Here is a 19,617-nt window from a genome sequence, read left to right as displayed (position 1 = left end):
GACCAAATTAAGAAAGAACCCGATTCGAGTGAACAATAATAAGGATGATTTTCTGAAATAAATTTAAGGACTTTGAATATTTTAAAATTCTTTTCTCAAATAGGACATTTTAAAAGTTTTATTTCAATTTCGATCAAAACTCTTAACGTACTACAAATTTAAAAGCGTACTCTTTCACCTTCTCTCAATTTTATGTTTTAAAAAATATAATTTTTTTTATTATCAAATCAGTACATAGAATACATTAATCATATCAATAAAATTTAATTTATATTTAAATTTTTTTAAATCAATTTATCATGTACACTTTCTAGATGTGTTATTTATATTATAGTTATGCTATAAAGAAATTTTACATTTTAATTTAATATGTGATTTTTTTTATATTATTTAAAAGTATATAATTTTATTTTTTTATTAGCGTGTGAGGTGTAAAGTTTACGTTTAAAATTTTTCTTTTATACTATCCTTTTCTATAAATAATTTTTTTTCTAAAATTTAACTCGTCGAACTCGGCCATCGGGAGTACGGTAATATGCTGCTCCAAGATGAACTCTGCCATTGCGAGCTCGGTACCGATGCCAAGTAGTTGTTCCGACAAGGTCGCAACTACCTATAAAAAAGGCCAACGACTATAGGGAAATTGGGAACTTCTGTGCAAAATCCCAAAACAGAAAGTAGGATCTCAAATAACTTGGGGCGGTTTTAGGTAGGGAGCTTTGGTATTTTTTTTGGAAATGGAGAACAGCTTGGAGCAGACTCTGCAAGATGGGAAACTATATAGGCAACTCAATTCTCTCATCGTAGCTCATCTTCGCGACAACAATCTCAATCAGGCAAGCACTTGTACATGTTTTTTTTTTTCTTTTTTTTTTTACCGATTAAAAAAATTGTTGGGCTTCTGAGAAAAGATGGAGAAGTACAATAAAGTACGTTATCAAGCCCTATTTTTTATGTTTTGGTTGCTGAAGAATTAAGAATTGGACAAATACTTAGTCTGTTTGGTTACTGGGAAAATGTGGGACAAGAAAAGAAAATATATGTGGGTTTCTGTCTTCTTTTCATAAGTGGAGTTCTGTATTTATAACTGGTCTGACTGATAGATGGGAAAAACTGAATCAGCCGGCCTTGAACAAGTAATTAGCTCTGCGAACTGTTCTTTAATTCTTCAGTTTTGTTATGGGAATAACGAGGAAATGATAAAAAATAGAAGTTGTAGTTCCTAAGGAATGAAAGACAACTAATTTCAACAATGCAAAATAGTTGGCATGCCAATTAGTGAGGGAATTTGCGAATTGATTATTTCATTTGATCTGCCACTTTTTCCTGGAGACTAAACAGCGGAAGGGCTTGAATGGTTTTCTCTTTTCTGATGTTTGTCAAACAGATAGTTACGGTTTTAACTTTTGTGATTCCTACTCTTTTCTTATCTTCCATTTTTTGTTTTTTTTAATAATTTTCCAACTCTTTCCTAGGCGGCAAGTGCAGTTGCTTCTGCAACTATGACGCCTTTGAATGCTGAAGCCGCACCTAATAAGCTTCTCGAGCTGTTTGCAAAGGTTCTTATTCGTTTTCTGTGTATTTTATCCGCTCTTTTGGTTCTTCATCCATTGTTGTTAAGAAATAGAAAGAATATTTTTTTTGGCTCTGAGGTGTAAACAGGGTCTTGCAGTGGAGAAAGATGAGATTTTAAGAGGCATTACATCATCTGCATATTATGATTTGGGTGCATCCTTACCTGCATCATATGGTTCAATCCCTGTTCCTCGCGCTGCTGCTGTTGATTTCAGGCAATCACTTGTTTTTCCTAAATTTTTATTTGTATGCATTTTTGTTTTCCATAATGAATAACATGGATTTTAACTGTCTTCAGACAGTGGATTCTTACTGAAAAGAGGCTTTTCTTAAAATAAATAGCTTCTTAGTTTTCATTTTTTTTTTGAAGTTACTAAAAGCTTTGTGCCCCATTAAAAATAGCCTTCCCCCTTCTTTTCGAAAAAAGGGTATCGAAGATTATAGGAAATGACGGTATTTTTATTAAATAGAATAAGTCTTGGCCTTTGCAATTTTTAAAATGTAATTTTAAGCTGTCATCTGTTAGCCCAATTTGAGATTGGGAGAGAAACTAGGGCTGTTTTGGTTACACAAAACCAAACTATCTCATCTCATATAATCATTACACATTTCTCAAACTCCCACATAAAATATAATAAACTATTCAACTTTTTCAAATCCCAAAATGAAAATAATATTATAATAATATTTTATTCAATTTTCAACAAAACATCTCATCTCATCTGAATTGCATAACCAAACGAGACCTAAGTTAATGGCAGGTTTTCTTTTCTGAGGAAAAATTTAGTGATAGGTTAGATAGTTTTTTTGTCTTGTCTTTGGAGAAAGGGGTACATTCTATGTTTTTTTTCTTTCATTTTGTGCCATATGTCAAGCATAAATATCCAATATACTTGCTCAAAGAAAAGGCCACTCTACTTTTCCCAATTTAAATGAAATTTTTTCATGGTGTGGGAAATGTTTATGGAATTTCCGTGTAATGGTTCCTCAGCATTTTTTGTAACTTCTATTTACAACTTATAATAAATAATGCCTACGCTTTCTTTTTCTGCACAATTCATCCTTTTCTCTTGCTTGGCAAGTTTTAAATTGACCACTAACGCACCTCACCCTCTGCCATATGATTAAATGCTATCCTCTGCTTTAGCCTAATCAATAGACTTCTTGACAACAGTTGCTGCATCCATCCATAGATTGGAATTAACTGCATGTGTATAGGGGTTGTAACGCCTTGAAAGAAATTCGAACGGAAATAATTTCTTTTTTGTAGACAATTGATATGTCATTAAAACTTAGGGGTTGTTTGGGAATAGGTTTCATCCCATCCAATTCCATTCTATCTCATCTCATCTCATTTCATCTCATTTCATCTCATCTCCTTCTCAAACATCATTCCACTTTTCAATTTCAAATATTCAACTTTTTCATCTAATCATTACCTAATCATTATAATTTTTCCAAACTTTCAAACAAAACACAAAAAAAAATTCAACTTTTTTAAATCCCAAAACAAAAATAATATTAAAAATATATATTTTAATAATATTTTAACTTTATAATATTTTTATTCAACTTTTTCTCTCTTATTTTTCAAAATAAAGCATTATAACTCAAACTATTGTACTACTATTCACAAACCATTTACTATTATTCACAGATTTCTTATCTCATTTCATTCCCCAAGCATCCCCTTAGGATAAATTCATAGATTTAGAACTCGTTAGGTTTTCAATTTGGTAGCATATTTCGAATTATGATCCGCTAAGGGAATGAAATGCCTTTTGGATTTCTTTTAGGTACTTAGGATCAGAAATAGATAAAATGGATTGCACTGTTGGATTCATGTAAATTTTTAGGATTTTATGGTGCAATAACAAGTTTTGTGATTTTTGTGTGCCAAATAGGTCAATCGGAGCGCACCACATCATCAACCAGCTGCCACCTCGTCATGTAGGACACCCAAATCAGCCTAGGAACACTAGGGAACCTCATGGACACATGGGACCATCACCATCCTCCAGTTGGACCTCATTTACACATGTCAAGCCTAGTACACACGTGTTAGGATATTGAGTATGAACCAAGTCAAACCCATGCCTTCTTACAAGTCCATGTCAATCATGCATACACGCCATGTTTGTTATTGTGCATGCTTTATAAACTAATGGTAACTTAGTTGTATAACTTGTTGAGATTGAAAAATCTCATCGTGGTAGTCCCAACTACCATTCCCGGTCCGGAATGGTAGAAGTTGTGATAGGTTAGCATGAAGCAAAACATCCCCACCTGGATGAGGTTGAATAGAGAGGGTTTGGACTTTGAGGAGCTCATGGAGATCTTACTCCAATTTTTGAATGTCATTGTCAGTAATAGCCAAGCTGCACAACCGGCTTAATGTGTAGTTAAGAGACAATGTTGGAGTCTGTAACTAAGGAGTCCATACTCTAGTACCATGCCTCTTTTGAGTAAAGTCATGATGAACTCATCCACGTGCAAATGTTAAGAATGATATTTTGGGATTTAGTCTATTTTGGTGCACTTATGTTTGAACAACAAAAATTTCCGCTGCGATTATTGCATTTTGTTAGAAGTATGCTAAGGGGCATTGCATGTTATGTGTCATGAACGGGGGTATGTAACCTTATGTTGAATGTCCCGACGTTTTAGTCCCCGTCAAATCCCAAACGGAGGTTGGGGGGAATCATAGGGGTCATGGGAAATTACAACTATGGTGTATTTGTGGATAATCCTGTGATAAATTTTCGAGCAAACTGTAATAGAAACATCTGATGTTTCAAGTTCTAAAGCAAATACTGGGGCATGGGTGACATACAGCAACCGTATCACTTATATTAATGTATTTTCAATATTTAATTAAATTAATCCTTGTTAAAAAATTTGAAATAACATGCCTTTTATCGAAGCAGTGCTGTGCAGGACACAAAAGGTTCATCGAAGAGTTTTCCAAAGCATGAGACACGGCATCTTTCAGAGCACAAGGTATATATTTGATTAATTTTAAATACTATGATCTGCTTTAGTTTAGTGTCGTCAGTACACTGAATATATTGCATTGCTTATGGGCTTCTCATTTGACTGATGGTCTAAATTTTCTAGAATATAGCCAGATGTGCAAGATTTTGTCGTGATGGGAGGTTTGTTGCCACAGGAAGTGCAGATACATCGATAAAGCTCTTTGAGGTGTTGATTTTTTATTTTTTTTTACATTTGATCAGTTCTTTCCCGTATTCAAGATTTTACTCAGTTTGCCATTTTTTCTTACAGGTTGCAAAAATTAAGCAAATGATGCTGCCAGATGCAAGAGATGGTCCTGTTCGGCCTGTCATACGGACGTTTTATGACCATATACAAGTACTATGGGAAAAAATGAATCAATTATATTATTTCGATTGTAGCCTTTACACAGACTATATGTACGATTACATGGCTGATTTACAGAGCTAATTACAAGGAAATAAAGTAAGAAACTTTCCTTCCTAAAACAGATTTCTATATCAGTGGGATTCCTTAATGGTTATCCCCTAATCCTAGGGAAGTCAAAGATACAAATATATAGGTTTCCTAATATACCAAAGATTGAGGGAATCAATTATCTATTTTCCAACACTCCCCTTCAAGTTGGTTAATATACATCCTTCATTTCCAGCTTGAAGATAAGTCCTTGGAATGCTGCATTGCTAAGCCCTTTTGTGAGTACATCTGCGAGTTGGCTATTAGTTGACACATATGGGGTACAAATTAATCCACTATCCAACTTTTCTTTTATGAAGTGTCTATCCACTTCAATGTGCTTTGTTCTATCATGTTGAACAAGATTGTGAGCAATGTTGATGGCCGACTTGTTGTCACAAAATAATTTCATTGGTCCTTTCCATCTGATTCTAAGGTCTTCTAGAATTATCTTGAGTCATAGTAATTCACACTCTCCTTGAGCCATCGCCCTAAATTCTGCCTCCGCACTTGATCTAGCTACCACATTCTGCTTCTTACTCCTCCACGTCACAAGATTGCCTCCAAGGAAAGTGCAATAACCTATAGTAGACCTCCTATCAACTGGTGAGCCTGCATAATCAGCATCAGTGTATGCTTCAAGAATCAATCCGGCGTTTCTTCTAAATAGAATTCCCTTGCCAGGATTGGCCTTTAGGTAATGTTACATGGTACACTGCCTGTAGGTGAACTTCTCTTGGACTGTGCATAATTGGCTAACCACACTCACGGCATATGCAATGTCTGGCTGTGTGTGAGCAAGATATATAAGTTTTCCTACCAGTTTTTGTTACATTTCCTTGTCTACAGTTGGATCTTCATTTGCCTCTTCAAGTTTGTGGTTTGGCTCGATCGATGTGGAGACGGGTCTACATGCCAACTTTCCTGTCTCCCTTAGAAGATCAATTACATATTTCTGTTGTGAAATAAAGATGCCTTGTTTGGAATGAGCTACTTCAATTCCCAGAAAATACTTTAGTCTTCCAAGTTCTTTTATCTCAAATTCTCTGACAAGACACCTTCTCAAGGCTTCCTTCTCCTTCTCATCACTTCCTATCACAATTATGTCATCAACATATACCAAAAGAGCTGTGACTCCCCCTGCATCTGAGTGCTTAACAAAGAGTGTATGATCTCCTTGACTCTGTCTATATCCAGCAAGCATTACTTTGGTAAACCTTCCAAACCAAGCCCTTGGTGATTGTTTAAGACCATAAAGTGCTTTCTTCAATCTGCACACTTTATTACTTTTCAAATTTCCCTTGAAGCCCGGAGGAACATCCATGTATATTTCTTCATCCAACTCACCATGAAGAAATGTATTTTTTACATTGAATTGCTCCAAGTACCAGTCAAAGTTAGCAGCTAGTGATAGCAGCACTCTTACCGTACTCATCTTAGCCACTGGAGCAAATGTTTCCTGATAGTCAACCCCATAGGTCTGCTTGCCACTTGCATCCCACAACTTTCTTCCCGGGTGGTAAATCTGCAATTTCCCCCATGTCTGATTTTTTCTTAGTGCCTGCATCTCTTCATTCATAGCATTTTTCCAATTCTCATTAGATAATGCCTCAGATAAAGTATTAGGAATGGGAATGGTATATGCTGACTAGAAAACTCCTATGTGATTGTGAGAATTTTCTAAATGACACAAGCTTTGATAAAGGGTACAATGGGTGTTTAGTGCATTCTCTTGTGCATTTCCTAATAGCAATAGGAAGATCGTGATCATGAGCTGATGGAGGAGAAATATCGGGACTTACCTCATTCTCAAGATCCGGAGTTCAAGCTGGAATTTGCTTAGGATTAGGGTCCGGATCTCTTCGTCTTGAGTAGACCTGCACAAATTTTCTAGAGTCATGAAATTCATCATTCTCTATCACAGTTTGAGATGGTTCAGCAGGTATGGAAGTGGATTGGACAAATTCATGGGCTGTGGAAGTGGATTGGATAGATTCAGGGGTTGAGTTTGAGGTTTGAGGAATTGAAGGATTCGATGGTAAATCAAGTAAAAACAAATCTCTGTCCTTATCTTCAATGAATGACAAGGGCTCTCCCTGAAGATAAGGCTGAGTAAAGTATGATTGTTACTCCTCAAAGGTGACATCAATGGAAACCAAGAACTTCCTATTAGGTGGATGATAACACTTGTACCCCTTTTGGGTTGATGAATATCCCACAAAAATATACTTAACTGCTATTGGATCCAGTTTTCCTCTTTGATAGCTATGAATATGAACAAAGGCCGTCCAACCAAAAATTCATGGAATGAGATGATTTGTTATTCTTAGATCGGGATAAAACTGAGAAAGTGTCTACATTGGTGTTTTAAACCCTAGCACCCTTGATGGCAGTCGGTTGATGATATATGTAGTTGTGAGTACAGCCTCCCCCCAATAAGTTTTTGGAACATTTTGATGGAAAAGGAAGGCTCAGGTTGTGGATAGCAAATGACCATTCTTCCTCTCAGCAATGCCATTTTGTTATGGGGTATTAATGCAGGAGGATTCATGGATAATACCTTCTTTTTGGAAGTAAGGAGATCATATACGATTGAAATAACCCTGTGCATTATCTGATCGAAATTTTTTGATTTTAACACCAAACTGGTTTTGAACCATGTTATGAAAATTTGGGAGCACACTGCTTACATTAGATTTGGTTTTGAGGAGAAAGATCCAAGAGACTCTAGTGTAATCATCGATAAAAGAGACAAACCATCATGAACCTGAAACATTTGGAACTGTGGAGGGTTCCCATATATCACTATGAATCAAAGCAAATGGAACTGAACTTCTCTCATTACTTATTGGAAAGGGTACACATTTATGTTTTGCAAACTCATACATCACAGAAAAAAGGTTCAGAATTCAGCCCTTTAAACAATGAAAGAAACGTAGTTTTTAAAACTCCAAATGATGGATGCCCTAGTCTAAAATGATGAAGCCAAACGATATCTCTATTGGATGATGATAACAGTGACAAAGATAATTTATTCCTGACAATATTTGATATGCCTGATTCCTCAAGATAGTAGAGCCCGTCCTTCTCCCTAGCAAGTCCAATCCTCTTCCCCAAATCCCTGTCCTAAAATACATAGTAAGAGGGATAGAAACCACATTGCAATTAATATCTTGAGTTAGTTTTTGGATGGATACTAGGTTGGTGGATAATTTGGGGACATGAAGAACATTTTTTAGGATAAGAGATTGATTGACATGGATATCCCCTAGACCAGCTACTGTAGTGAGAGAACCATCGGCAACGACTATTTTTCAATTGCTTGGGCATGGGATATAAGTGTTAAAATGTAGTGAAGAGTGAGTCATATGATCTGTGGCTCCTGAGTCAATAACTCATAGATTCCTAATAGGTTCATTGGAGACATTTAATCCTTGAGAAATAGAGAACTCACCTGAGAGTGCAAGAGAACATGCACTAGTAGGCTTCTCCAATGATCCCAAAAGTCTCTTGAATTTCTCGATCTCTTCCTTATTGAGCTCAACCAGATTTTGGGAACTTTCTTGATGTTGCTGATTTGTGGGTTGAGTCGTGGTGAAGTAGGCCTGGTTTGGATTCCTCTACGATCCTCCTTGGTAACCCCATTCTTTGCTTGGTGGTTTACCATTCAGCTTCCAACAATTTTGTTTAGTATGCTGTGGTTTCTTGCAATAAGTGCACCAAAGGGCATCTTTGTTATCTTGTCCCGAGTTTCTCAATGGATCTCTCTTCACGTTCTCTTGTATTGGTTGCTGCTCTGTTTTAGTCACCATGGCTGAACCTTCCAAAACTTGGGGTTCCAGCATAACTCCCCTGCGACTTTCCTCAGCACGAATTAGAGAGATAGTCACATTGAGAGATGGTACCTCTTCTTTGCCGAGAATTTGGACCCTGACCTGATCGAATTCTACATTGAGTCCTACTAGGAAGTCGTAGACTCGATCCTTTTCAATAAAACTTTTTAAGATGGCAGCATCTGATGCACATTTAGTCTCTATGCACCGGTAATGATCAAGTTCCTGCCACAGATTTTTCAGCAAGTTGGCATATTCGGTTACAGTTTTACTACCTTGTCTAGTTGCACTGGTCTTGACCTTGATCTCGTATACTTGAGCTGCATCACGGGCCTTAGAGTACGTCTGTCGAACCGCATCCCAGATTTCTTTAGCTGCGTATAAAAATATACAAGTGTCGCTAATCTCCGGGTTCATCGAATTCCATAACCATGACAATCATGGAATCTGCTTCATCCCGCGCATCATACCGTGGATCTCCTTCCTTTGGTCCAGTCCCTAGGAGATGGCTAAGCTTTCCCTTTCCCTTCAAATAGGTTTGAATAAATTGGGACCACTTCAAGTAGTTCTTTCTGTTCAGCCTATATGCTGCCTGAATGTTTTGCAGGTCACCGGATGACTGATGTGAAAGGGCGTCCTCAGATTGTGCCACATAGTATTGGATACTTTGATTTCAGACATTGATTCACGGCAATGAAGGCCAAGAATCCCAAAAAAGAGCCTAAAGCTCTAATACCATGTGGGAAAAAATGAATCAATTGTAGCCTTTACATAGACTATATGTACAATTACATGGCTGATTTATAGAGCGAATTACAAGGAAATAAAATAGGAAACTTTCCTTCCTAAAACATATTTCTATATCAGTGGGATTCCTTAATGGTTATCCCCTAATCCTAGGGAAGTCAAAGATACAAATATATAGGTTTCCTAATATACCAAAGATTGAGGGAATCAATTATCTATTTTCCAACATAAACCTATCTTTGTTGATACTTATCGAAAAAAAAAATATATATCTATCTTTGTTGACATTCTGTTGAATTGTACCTATGGTCATCTTAAATGGTGCAAGAGAACTGTTTTTTTTCTATAAGTAAAGAAAACTATTTTGTTAAGGTTTTGCTTCTTCTTTAATCAGATTTCTCATCACAAAACATCATACATCAAGAGTTTATAATTTTCCTCTGTATAATATTTCAAAGTTAAGGTTTAGGCTTGATTTAGATCAGAATGTTAATGGTTAGATCAAGTTTGTTCTAATCACTAAATGAGCTTTAGCATTTCATCTTTTTTTCCCTTTGTCTTGTTTTGGAATATGAATAGATGACGTCATCATGCCTGCCCACATACATTCTAATGCTTTTCTAATGCAATTGCAGCCAATCAATGATTTGGATTTTCATCCTCAAAATACTGTTCTGATATCTGGGGCCAAAGATCACACTATAAAGTATGAATTTTGTTGTTTAATCATATCTGAAGCTGTCTTCATTTTTAGCTATAATATATTTTCTTCTTGCTTAAACACTACAATCTTCATTTGTTGAAAAACAATTCTTGACTTGGACTTTGACATCCATCATTCACTGTTACATTCTCAGGTTCTTTGATTTTTCCAAAATGACCGCAAAGAGGGCATTCAGAGTCATCCAGGTCTTGCTTGTAATTTTGATAGAAGCATGGTTCTTGAATTTGGCTTCAAATTTATAATTTAAGAATAGGTTGGCATTCTTTTTGTAATTTGTTTTTATTTGTAGCAATGCAGGATACACATAATGTGCGTTCTGTATCTTTTCATCCTTCTGGAGATTTTCTTTTAGCAGGTAATACATTCTTCATTCGTATATTTATATTTGATAAGTACACATCTTTTGAACTATTTGATTTTTAATTCACTACATTAGTTGATGTTTAATCAAAATTCTATGAAAAACATGTGTGCAGTCAACCTAATTTATGATGAACTATGGAACACAACAAAAAAAATTTTGATGTTGTTGCAAAGTAGTAGTGAGGCTGGGTTCTATTTCTATTGTAGAAATCTAATCATGCATCACTTTTAATCTGCTGGTAAAAATACAAAACGCTGGTGGGTTAAGCAACCCGGCAACCACACAGAGAGCATCGCCGGAAGCAGGCGACATGGTGAGAGGAACCCTCGACAATGGGCTGCCAGAGTTGAGGCTGATGATGGAGCTTGAAGCCGAGAGTGGCTATTGGGCAGTGGAAGAGGGTCAGAAGGAGCCGATGCTCATAGAACCCTTCGCTTGGGGTAGGCGACACGGTTTTGTTTTTTTTGGGGAAGGGTTCGCTGGACGTCAGCTTGCCAAAGTTGACAGCGCCGACAATGTTAGAAGGCGAGAAAGCTCATTTTCGATTGAAAGTGGATCTCGGGCAGAGGAAGAGAGGCAGAACGATTTGGCGACCTTCTTTGTCACAGAGGGAAGGCCCACTGCTACGCTATGTGCACTGGAACATCAAAGGGTAACTGAGATGCCAATGGAGGACAATAATGAGACATTGGGTGTTCAGGATACCCAAGCCAAGACTGGCACTTTGGTAATATTCAAACCTAGAGTCTCCAAACACACTAATAAGGAGGTGGTGGTAGCAGATGATATGAATATGGAATTCAAGGATGAGCCTACCCCTTTGAATTCAATCATCCCGCTGAAAGACTAGACTTTAGCTTCAAATTGGGTCCTACTTTAAGCCAAGTAGATTCAAATGTGTGTAGGACTCCCATGAGCTTTGAAGATCAGTTTTTGGCTCTACTTGTTGCGATTGAAGCTGGATAGTTCAATTCGGCTAGGAAATGCCACTCAGACAAGAAGAGGGCAAGGGAATTGAAGCGACTTGCTCAGTGAATTACGAAAGAAGTGCAAGTCGTGGCAAGATGAAGGGGAGGGCAAAATTGGTGATTTTATGAAGCTCAAAATAGTCTTGTGGAATGTAAGGGGGTTGAACAAGAGAGAGAAGTGCACCAAAGTCAAAAATCAGCTTCGTTGCTGGAAAGCGGATGTGGTAAGTTTACAAGAGACAAAAATGGAACTCATCTCCCTAACCATAATACAGAGTTTGTGGAATTGTTGTCATGTGGGATGGTAGTATTTGCCATCTAAGGGGGTTTCAGGAGGTATTTTGGTAATGTGGGATAAAATGGTGGTTGAAAAGATGGATGAGTGTGTGGGGGAATATACGGTGGCTACTTCTTTCAAGAATATCGAAGATGGTTATCAATGGTCTTCCGCTGGTGTTTATGGTCCTAATTCTAATACCAAGAGAAGAGGCTTGTGGGATGAATTGGCTGTACTTTTTAGCCAATGGAGATTTCCTTGGTGCATTGGGGGAGATTTTAATGTCACACACTTTCCAAGCAAGCGAGTAAGAGGTCCTAGCTCTAGTTCAGCAATGGCGGTTTTTCCCAGCTTTATCTATGAGCAAGACCTTCTCGACATCCCTCTAGTTTGTGGCAATTTCACATGGTCCAGCAATAGAGAATATCCAGCTTGGTCAAGACTTGATAGATTCCTCATTTCGCCCGAGTGGGAAGCACATTTTCCGGAGCTAATCCAGAAATGGCTCCCAAGGTTGTGTTCGGATCACTTTCTCATTCTCATTGATTGTGGATGCTTTCAGGGAGGTAAAAGATATTTTAAGTTTGAAAATATGTGGCTGAAATCAGAGGGATTTGTTGAGAGAGTTAGACAATGGTTGTCATCCTATCGTATACAGGGCAACCCTAGTGTTGGCCTGCAAGCTAAAAGCTCTCAAGGAGGTCTTGAAAAAATGGAATGAACAGGTTTTTGGAAATGTGGAACACCGAAAAAGGTCTCTCTTCAACGAATTACAAGTTTTGGAAGAGGTAGAGGAGAGGGGTCTCACAGAAGAATAGAAGACTCACAAATAGCGTATGGCATCGGATATTGAAAGGATGGCTTTAATGAAAGAGACTTCATGGCGATAAAAATCGAGGACTTTATGGCTAAAAGAAGGGGATAAATGCACCAAGTTATTCCATCACATGGCTAACTCACATGGAAGGCACAATGTCATTGAGTCATTATTCTTATAAAAAAAAAATGGCATTGAGTCATTATTAGTAGATTGGAGGATTTCATCGAATCCATCTGAGATTGCAGATCATATTACCAACTTCTATGAATACTTTCGGAACAATTCTCTTGGAGACCATGTCTGGATGGTCTTATTTTTGAGTCGATCGATCACCATGAAGCAAGTTGGCTAGAGAGACCATTTGAGGAGGCGAAGGTCTGCAATGTAGTGCGAAGTATGGCAGGTGATAAAGCTTCAAGTCCGGATGGGTTCACTATGGTTTTCTTTAAGGCGTGCTGGGAAGTAGTTAAAGATGACATCATGATCTTCTTCCATGAGTTTCATGAATGAGGTACTTTTGAAAAAAGCCTTAATGCTACTTTCATTGCTCATTCCAAAGAAGCCATGAGTGGTGGAGATTAAGGATTTTCGCCTTATTAGCTTGGTGAGTGGAATGTACAAAATTATTTCCAAGGTTTTGGCTAATAGATTGAGTACGGTATTGGAAAAGATCATTTCCAAGCCCCAAAATGCCTTCATACGAGGTCGGCAAATCCTTGATTCTGTCCTCATTGCCAATGAATGCTTGGAGAGTCGCATCAAGTCGGGTGTTCCAGGGTTATTATGCAAACTTAACATGGAGAAGACATATAATCGAGTAAATTGGAATTTTTTGTTACACATGCTTGAGAGGTGTGGACTTGGAGGGAGATGGTGCTCTTGGATCAAATTTTGTATATCCACCGTACACTGCTCCATTTTGGTGAATGGTACTCCAATGGGCTGTTTCGGAAGCTCAAGGGGATTGAGGCAAGGTGATCCCCTATCCCCACTACTATTTGTTTTCATAATGGAAGCCTTTAGTAAAATGATTGCAGGTTTTGTAGAAGGTGGATTTCTATCTAGCTTTGTAATAGGGGATGCAATAATCGGCACACTTGAGATGACCCACCTCCTATTTGTGGATGATACTCTTGTATTTTGCGGCTAGTCACTATCACATTCAAGTTTTGCGGGCTTGTTTACTTTGTTTTGCAGCGGCATCGGGATTGAATGTGAATTTCAAAGTCTTCCTCGCCACTAAAGTATCTCGATCTTCCCTTGGGCCTCCTTTAAGTTGCAGTCCATCTGGGCAGGGTGTTGGAAAAAATGGAGCGGAAGCTGGTGAGTTGGAAGAGCATTTATTCATCCATAGGTGGCAGAGTTATGTTGATAAAAAGTACTCTTTCCAACTTATCTACCAACTTCTTATCTCTTTTTCCAATACCATGCAAAGGTGGTTTATCGGTTAGAGAAGTTGCAACGAGCTTTCCTATTCCGGGGGGGGGAATAGATGAAGAATTTAAGTTTCACTTGGTGAATTGGGCTACGGTCTATACCCCAATACGTGAATTCAGAATTTGTTGATTTTCAACAAGGCTTTATTGGGTAAGTGGTTATGGAGATACCACGAGGAGAGGGGAGCTTTGTGGAGAGTTATCATAGGTTTAAAATATGGTGGATTGTGGGGAGGATGGTGCTCGAATGAGGTGAGCGGACCACATGGGTTGGGGCTTTGGAAACACATCAGAAGAGGTTGGATAAACATTCATTGATACACGTTTTGCAGTTGGGGATAGTTTCAGAATTACATTCTGGACTGATCTATGGTGTGGAGATTGATCCTTAAGAAAGCTCATCCAACAATATACAGCATTGCACGAAGACAAGAGGCTTTAGTAGCAGAACTCATGGATCTCTCTAGTGGCTCTCCCCAATGGAATGTCACGTTCCTCAGAGCTGCCCAAGACTGGGAAATTGACACATACATATTTCTTCGATCTTGTATATAATTGTAGAGTGAATGGAGGAGCTTATACGATTTTGTGGTCACCATCCAAGAAGGGAAGATTTACTGTACATTCCTATTATAAGTCCCTTATGAAACTTTCTACAAGAACGTAACCATGGAAGAACATATGGAGAACTATGGCTTCCCCGAAAGCTTCTTTTTTTGTATGGACAGCTTCATTAGGGAAGATTCTCACCTTAGATAACCTACGGAAATGCCGACTCATTATTTTAGATGGGTGTTATATGTGCAAGAACAGTGGGGAGTCGGTGGATCATTTATTACTGCATTGTGGCATAGCCATGAATTTGTGGAATGATATATTTGCTCGAACGGGGCTCTATTGGGTGATGCCATGAAGGGTAGTGGATTATTTGGCCAGCTGGCAAGGCATCCTGCGGTACCACTCAAATTGCAGCTATGTGGAAGATGATACTGATCTGTCTATGGGTGGTGCATATGGGTGGAGAGGAATGGTTGAAGTTGTGAGAATCGTGAACACACAATGGACGAGATTAGAACTTTATTTTTTCATACTCTTCCATTGGTCAATTGTAATAGACTTATGGCATGAACGTACATGATTTCCTTGTATCTTTAGACACTCATGCATATGTGTTGCTCGTGTGTCCCGTGTACTTGGCTTTGCCTATTTTAATAAAATTCTTATTTACTGATTAAAAAAATCTGCTGGTAAAAATAAAAATGCAGGAACTGACCATCCAATTCCACACCTGTACGATGTGAATACCTTTCAATGCTATCTATCATCGAATGTTCCCGAGATTGGTGTTAATGGAGCCATAAATCAGGCATGGTCAACTCCCAATCATCTTCATGCTCACAAGCATCAGTTTTCCAAATTTCACCTATAAAATCGGTTGCATTAAGTGCGTCAATTCCATGTATTTGGTCATGCAGGTCAGGTATTCATCTACGGGTGGCATGTATGTTACAGCATCTAAAGATGGTGCTGTTCGGTTATGGGATGGAGTCACTGCCAATTGTGTGCGCTCTATAGTCAGTGCACATGGAACGGCTGAGGCCACTAGTGCAAATTTTACAAAAGATCAAAGGTATGCATCATGGACTGGCTCTGAGTCGTCATGCAAAATGAATGTGTGCGGGTGGATGCATGTGTAGAAATTGAGGTATTCAGCTTTAGAGGCACCACTGGAACTGGAATGAGAAAGATATTTGTGGTAAAAACAGATGTTAATAAGACACTGATGTTATTAACAAGGATTCTAAATTCGACTCCTTGTGCTTTCTTACTCTTTGCAGGCATTTTTTTTATGATTGTAATAAGCTTTCATTTTCAAAGTCTAGTTGTTTTTTGCTTTATGTATTGCTGTGAATGAAAAACATGGTCCTCGCTTACTCATCAAAAACAAAAAATCAAAACAAAAGAAAATAAAAACATGGTCATAGTTTACAGGACGTCCCTTAGAGTTTGTGTCAGTAAAGACCAGAGCACAGAAACGTAATGGATGGAGGATACATGTACTTCTTTGGCAATCAATTCTATGGACGCCAGCCATATGCATTGCTAGTCTGCCTTTATACTGACTTGTTAAATACATTAAATTTGCTTTTGCAACTGTTGCATATGCGCTTTAGAATATGACTCACATGTTGCCCTTTAGGTTTGTTCTCTCTTGCGGGAAGGATTCTACCGTGAAGCTTTGGGAAGTTGGCACTGGAAGATTGGTAAAACAATATGTTGGAGCTACACATATGCAGTTACGAAGCCAGGTATGTACAGAAAGCCTTCATTGAAGGGTTTATACAGAGCTTCCTTGGCACTGGGCATCTATGTGTCTGGGTTCTTTTATAGTTGACTCATTCTATTGATTTCCTTGGGAGAAAGACACTCTTTGTAGCTAAGTTCTGTTTCCTAAGCATGTAGATTTTCATGATTATGTGGAAACTTTTCTCTGTTTTAATTTCTAGCAAAGTAGTCCTAGCCTTCAACCCTCAAATGGAGTGTAAAAATGAGGTGGTTTACTCAAAAGTAGTTTTCTACAGGGAAGGGTGGCATGATTCTCAAAGTAGTTTTCAAAGAATTTGTCCTGTATGAGTGAACTTAGAGCCCATTGCAGTTTATATTTTGCAATCTATTTATAAAATTGGAAGCAAGGATCTAATTAATAATGTGGTGTATAGACTTGGGAGAACTTGAATTTCCAGGTGTCAAACTAGAATTTTGTTGCTAGTGTGGTTTTCATAACCCGTCTTAGTATAAACTGTATACATAAATGGGACAATGTATGAATTAATCGAATCCTAGTAAAATGGGCAATTTATGCCTTATGCAGCAAAGATCTGCTAGCTTGATTGGTGAGACAAACCTGCAGGCTAGTTGCTGTGAATAGTAGAAATAATGTTTTCAAAAAATCCAGTGGAAAGGGATTTAATTACGTACTAAAAAATAAAAATGTTCATCACAATATTCCCTTTTTTCTTTTGCTTTTGACCTTCACTCGCATGTGTAGTATTGTGGCAATCATTTTTCTTTCGAAGATCCAAGTAATCCATATTTCTTACTGTTATTTGAGAAATTGCAAGGCTGGTAGTATAGTTTTTATGGACCATGTGTACATATTAACAGATGTGTTGAACTTTTCTTTGCAGGCTGTTTTCAATGACACTGAAGAATTTGTTCTATCCATTGATGAACTGAGCAATGAGGTTTGTGCTTCTCTGTGTTTTTAGTTCAATAACCTAGTCGTCGACCCTGTGCAATATGTGGGAATAATTAAAATATAATGGTTAAGAGGTGGGGAAGTCAAATAAGGTGAATAATGATAAGTCAATATCTACAAGAAGATGAATAGTTGTTTTTCTTTATTGGAAAAGTAATAATGAAAGAGAAATGATATTTGCAATCGTGAAATGTGTAAGCGCCGCGCAATTCTTTTTAAAAAAGTGAGTAAATACGGGATCAATATGATAAAAAAACTAATTTTTTAATAGTGGACTCCACCTTTTTTAGAAAGATTGCGCGGCGCTTGCGCACTCCACAATTGTATCTAACATTACTCATAATGAAATGATAGAAGAGTTAAGTGTGGGAAAGTCAGAGACAAGTAATATAGGAAATCAATAACTGCTATAAGATCAAATTTTTTTTTCCTCTCTATTGAAATAGCAATCATAAATGGTAGGTTACAATTCTCGTCTTGAAACATTTTTTTTTTCTATCTTAATGTCAAAAAATCAAGTGGGTTTCTCGTGGTAATAAAGACAATACAATGAAAAGTTTTTTGAGCATGTGAAGGGTTTGGATAGGTCAATAAAGTAAAATGAAAAATTAATTAAAGAAAATGATGAGGTGGCTCAATAAAATAGAAAGAGGATGCTTCGTAAATTATAGAAGTTTTGAGCTTCAACTGAGGAATATTGGATGGATGCAGATTGTAATTTGGGATGCTATGACGGCGGAGAAAGTAGCAAGGTGGCCTTCCAATCATATTGGGGCACCCCGCTGGCTTGAGCACTCACCAACAGAGGCAGCCTTTGTTTCCTGTGGGACTGATAGATCTATCCGGTTCTGGAAGGAAGTTCTGTAGGTATGCATGTAGAGGATGGAATTGATGCTCTTCCTAATCCAAGAACTTAAGAGGATTACTAAAAATGTGTTGGAGAATTTTTCTGTTTTTAAGAACAACATCAATGATGAGATGGTAGGAACCGCATATTTATCTATTACGATATATTAATTTTCGAAGCATTAGTCTTTGGCAAGTTTTACTTCTGGTCATCCACGGCATCGTCCATCCTCTATCCCATGACTTTGGATTAAATGTTTAAGATGCCTTTTTCATGAAGTATTATCCTAGCGCTAATTTTTTGCAACAGAGTATGTCCTCCGTAGGTCCTAATATATGTATTGATAACAGAGCAACTCATAAGTTATAGTTGTATAACATATTATTATAATATATATAAATTATGAATATGTTATATCATGCATTACTAATTAGTATATGACATAATATATTATTGTACAAGTATATACCATGGTAACTTTTTTTAATAACTTGTTTTACAAAACTTGCCTATTATTAGAACCAAGAAATAACATTATATCGGATGGATAGATGAAGTTGGGATATGTGGCTTGATCCATGGTCAGAAACAAGAAGAGAAAAGAAGGAAGATACCAAGCCGAAGGAATGATGGATCCATAGAACGCATTGTGTACCTAACACGATAATAAAAATGTTTTAAGTTTTGTTTTAAATTTTGTCAAAATTGCATTCGTTATGCAAGTTGCCACAACACGGACTGAGTCCAGCCACTCAATTAGACAGCCAGACAGTGATGCCAGGAACTCTCCGGTTGATTCCACACCACCAAACATTCCAGAAGTTTATCCATGAACAGTGCATGGTGTACCTCACCACATGAACCCCGAATCTCAGAGATGGAGCATAGGTGTCCATCGTCTTTTCACCAAGGGAGGGCCACTGTTCGATGCACAGGCTAGGTACAACAACGGCGGAATTGTTTACGGCCCTCCCTCGCCTCCGCACATACTAAAAGCTAGCAGGAGGACCTTGTCAACAATCTATGGGGGGCAAGTTCATGCTCGCCATGCCAAAAGCCACCAACGATGGTTTCTGTCACTAGAGGTAGGCCTACGACACATTGAAAGTCGTGAAGCATAGGGACATCGGCAGGCATGGGGCTTGCCATGAGAGACCCCATAAATCGTCGATGGCAATTTCTATTGCCACTCACCATGGCGGGCAAAGAAAAGGTTTGGTTTTAAAAATTCTACGTATTTAGATGATTTTATTTCTTCTAAATTTTTTTTTATTAAAACTCATCATTTTATTTTAT

General features: G+C 37.7%; 1 protein-coding gene across 2 annotated transcripts; it reads left to right on the top strand.

The window, feature by feature from the left end:
- The first annotated feature begins 505 nt into the window (after window positions 1-505).
- Window positions 506-18,599, top strand: LOC108996656 (cleavage stimulation factor subunit 50). Of its 2 annotated transcripts, XM_018972670.2 has the most exons (14): window positions 506-836; window positions 1,476-1,559; window positions 1,663-1,790; window positions 4,503-4,575; window positions 4,693-4,776; window positions 4,861-4,947; window positions 10,262-10,332; window positions 10,484-10,535; window positions 10,648-10,705; window positions 15,481-15,581; window positions 15,691-15,845; window positions 16,416-16,524; window positions 17,404-17,460; window positions 18,186-18,599. In XM_018972670.2, the coding sequence occupies exons 1-14, from the start codon at window positions 738-740 to the stop codon at window positions 18,339-18,341; spliced, it is 1,314 nt and encodes a 437-aa protein (XP_018828215.1). In that variant the 5' UTR covers window positions 506-737; the 3' UTR covers window positions 18,342-18,599. The 2 variants fall into 2 exon arrangements, with proteins under 2 accessions (XP_018828215.1, XP_018828220.1); XM_018972675.2 differs by lacking the exon at window positions 1,663-1,790 and having other exon boundaries at window positions 732-836.
- Window positions 18,600-19,617: the final 1,018 nt, after the last annotated feature.

This window comes from Juglans regia, chromosome 9 (assembly GCF_001411555.2).
Source record: "Juglans regia cultivar Chandler chromosome 9, Walnut 2.0, whole genome shotgun sequence".
Lineage (NCBI taxonomy): Eukaryota > Viridiplantae > Streptophyta > Magnoliopsida > Fagales > Juglandaceae > Juglans > Juglans regia.
The sequence above is the reverse complement of the archived record's forward strand: the minus strand, read 5'-3'. Positions and strand labels throughout refer to the sequence as shown.

Coding starts and splice junctions, on each gene's coding strand:
- LOC108996656 (XM_018972670.2), top strand. CDS start 738: ATGGAGAACAGCTTGGAGCAGACTCTGCAAGATGGGAAACTATATAGG. Junction 837..1,475: donor GCGACAACAATCTCAATCAG/GCAAGCACTTGT, acceptor ACTCTTTCCTAG/GCGGCAAGTGCAGTTGCTTC. Junction 10,706..15,480: donor TGGAGATTTTCTTTTAGCAG/GTAATACATTCT, acceptor ATAAAAATGCAG/GAACTGACCATCCAATTCCA.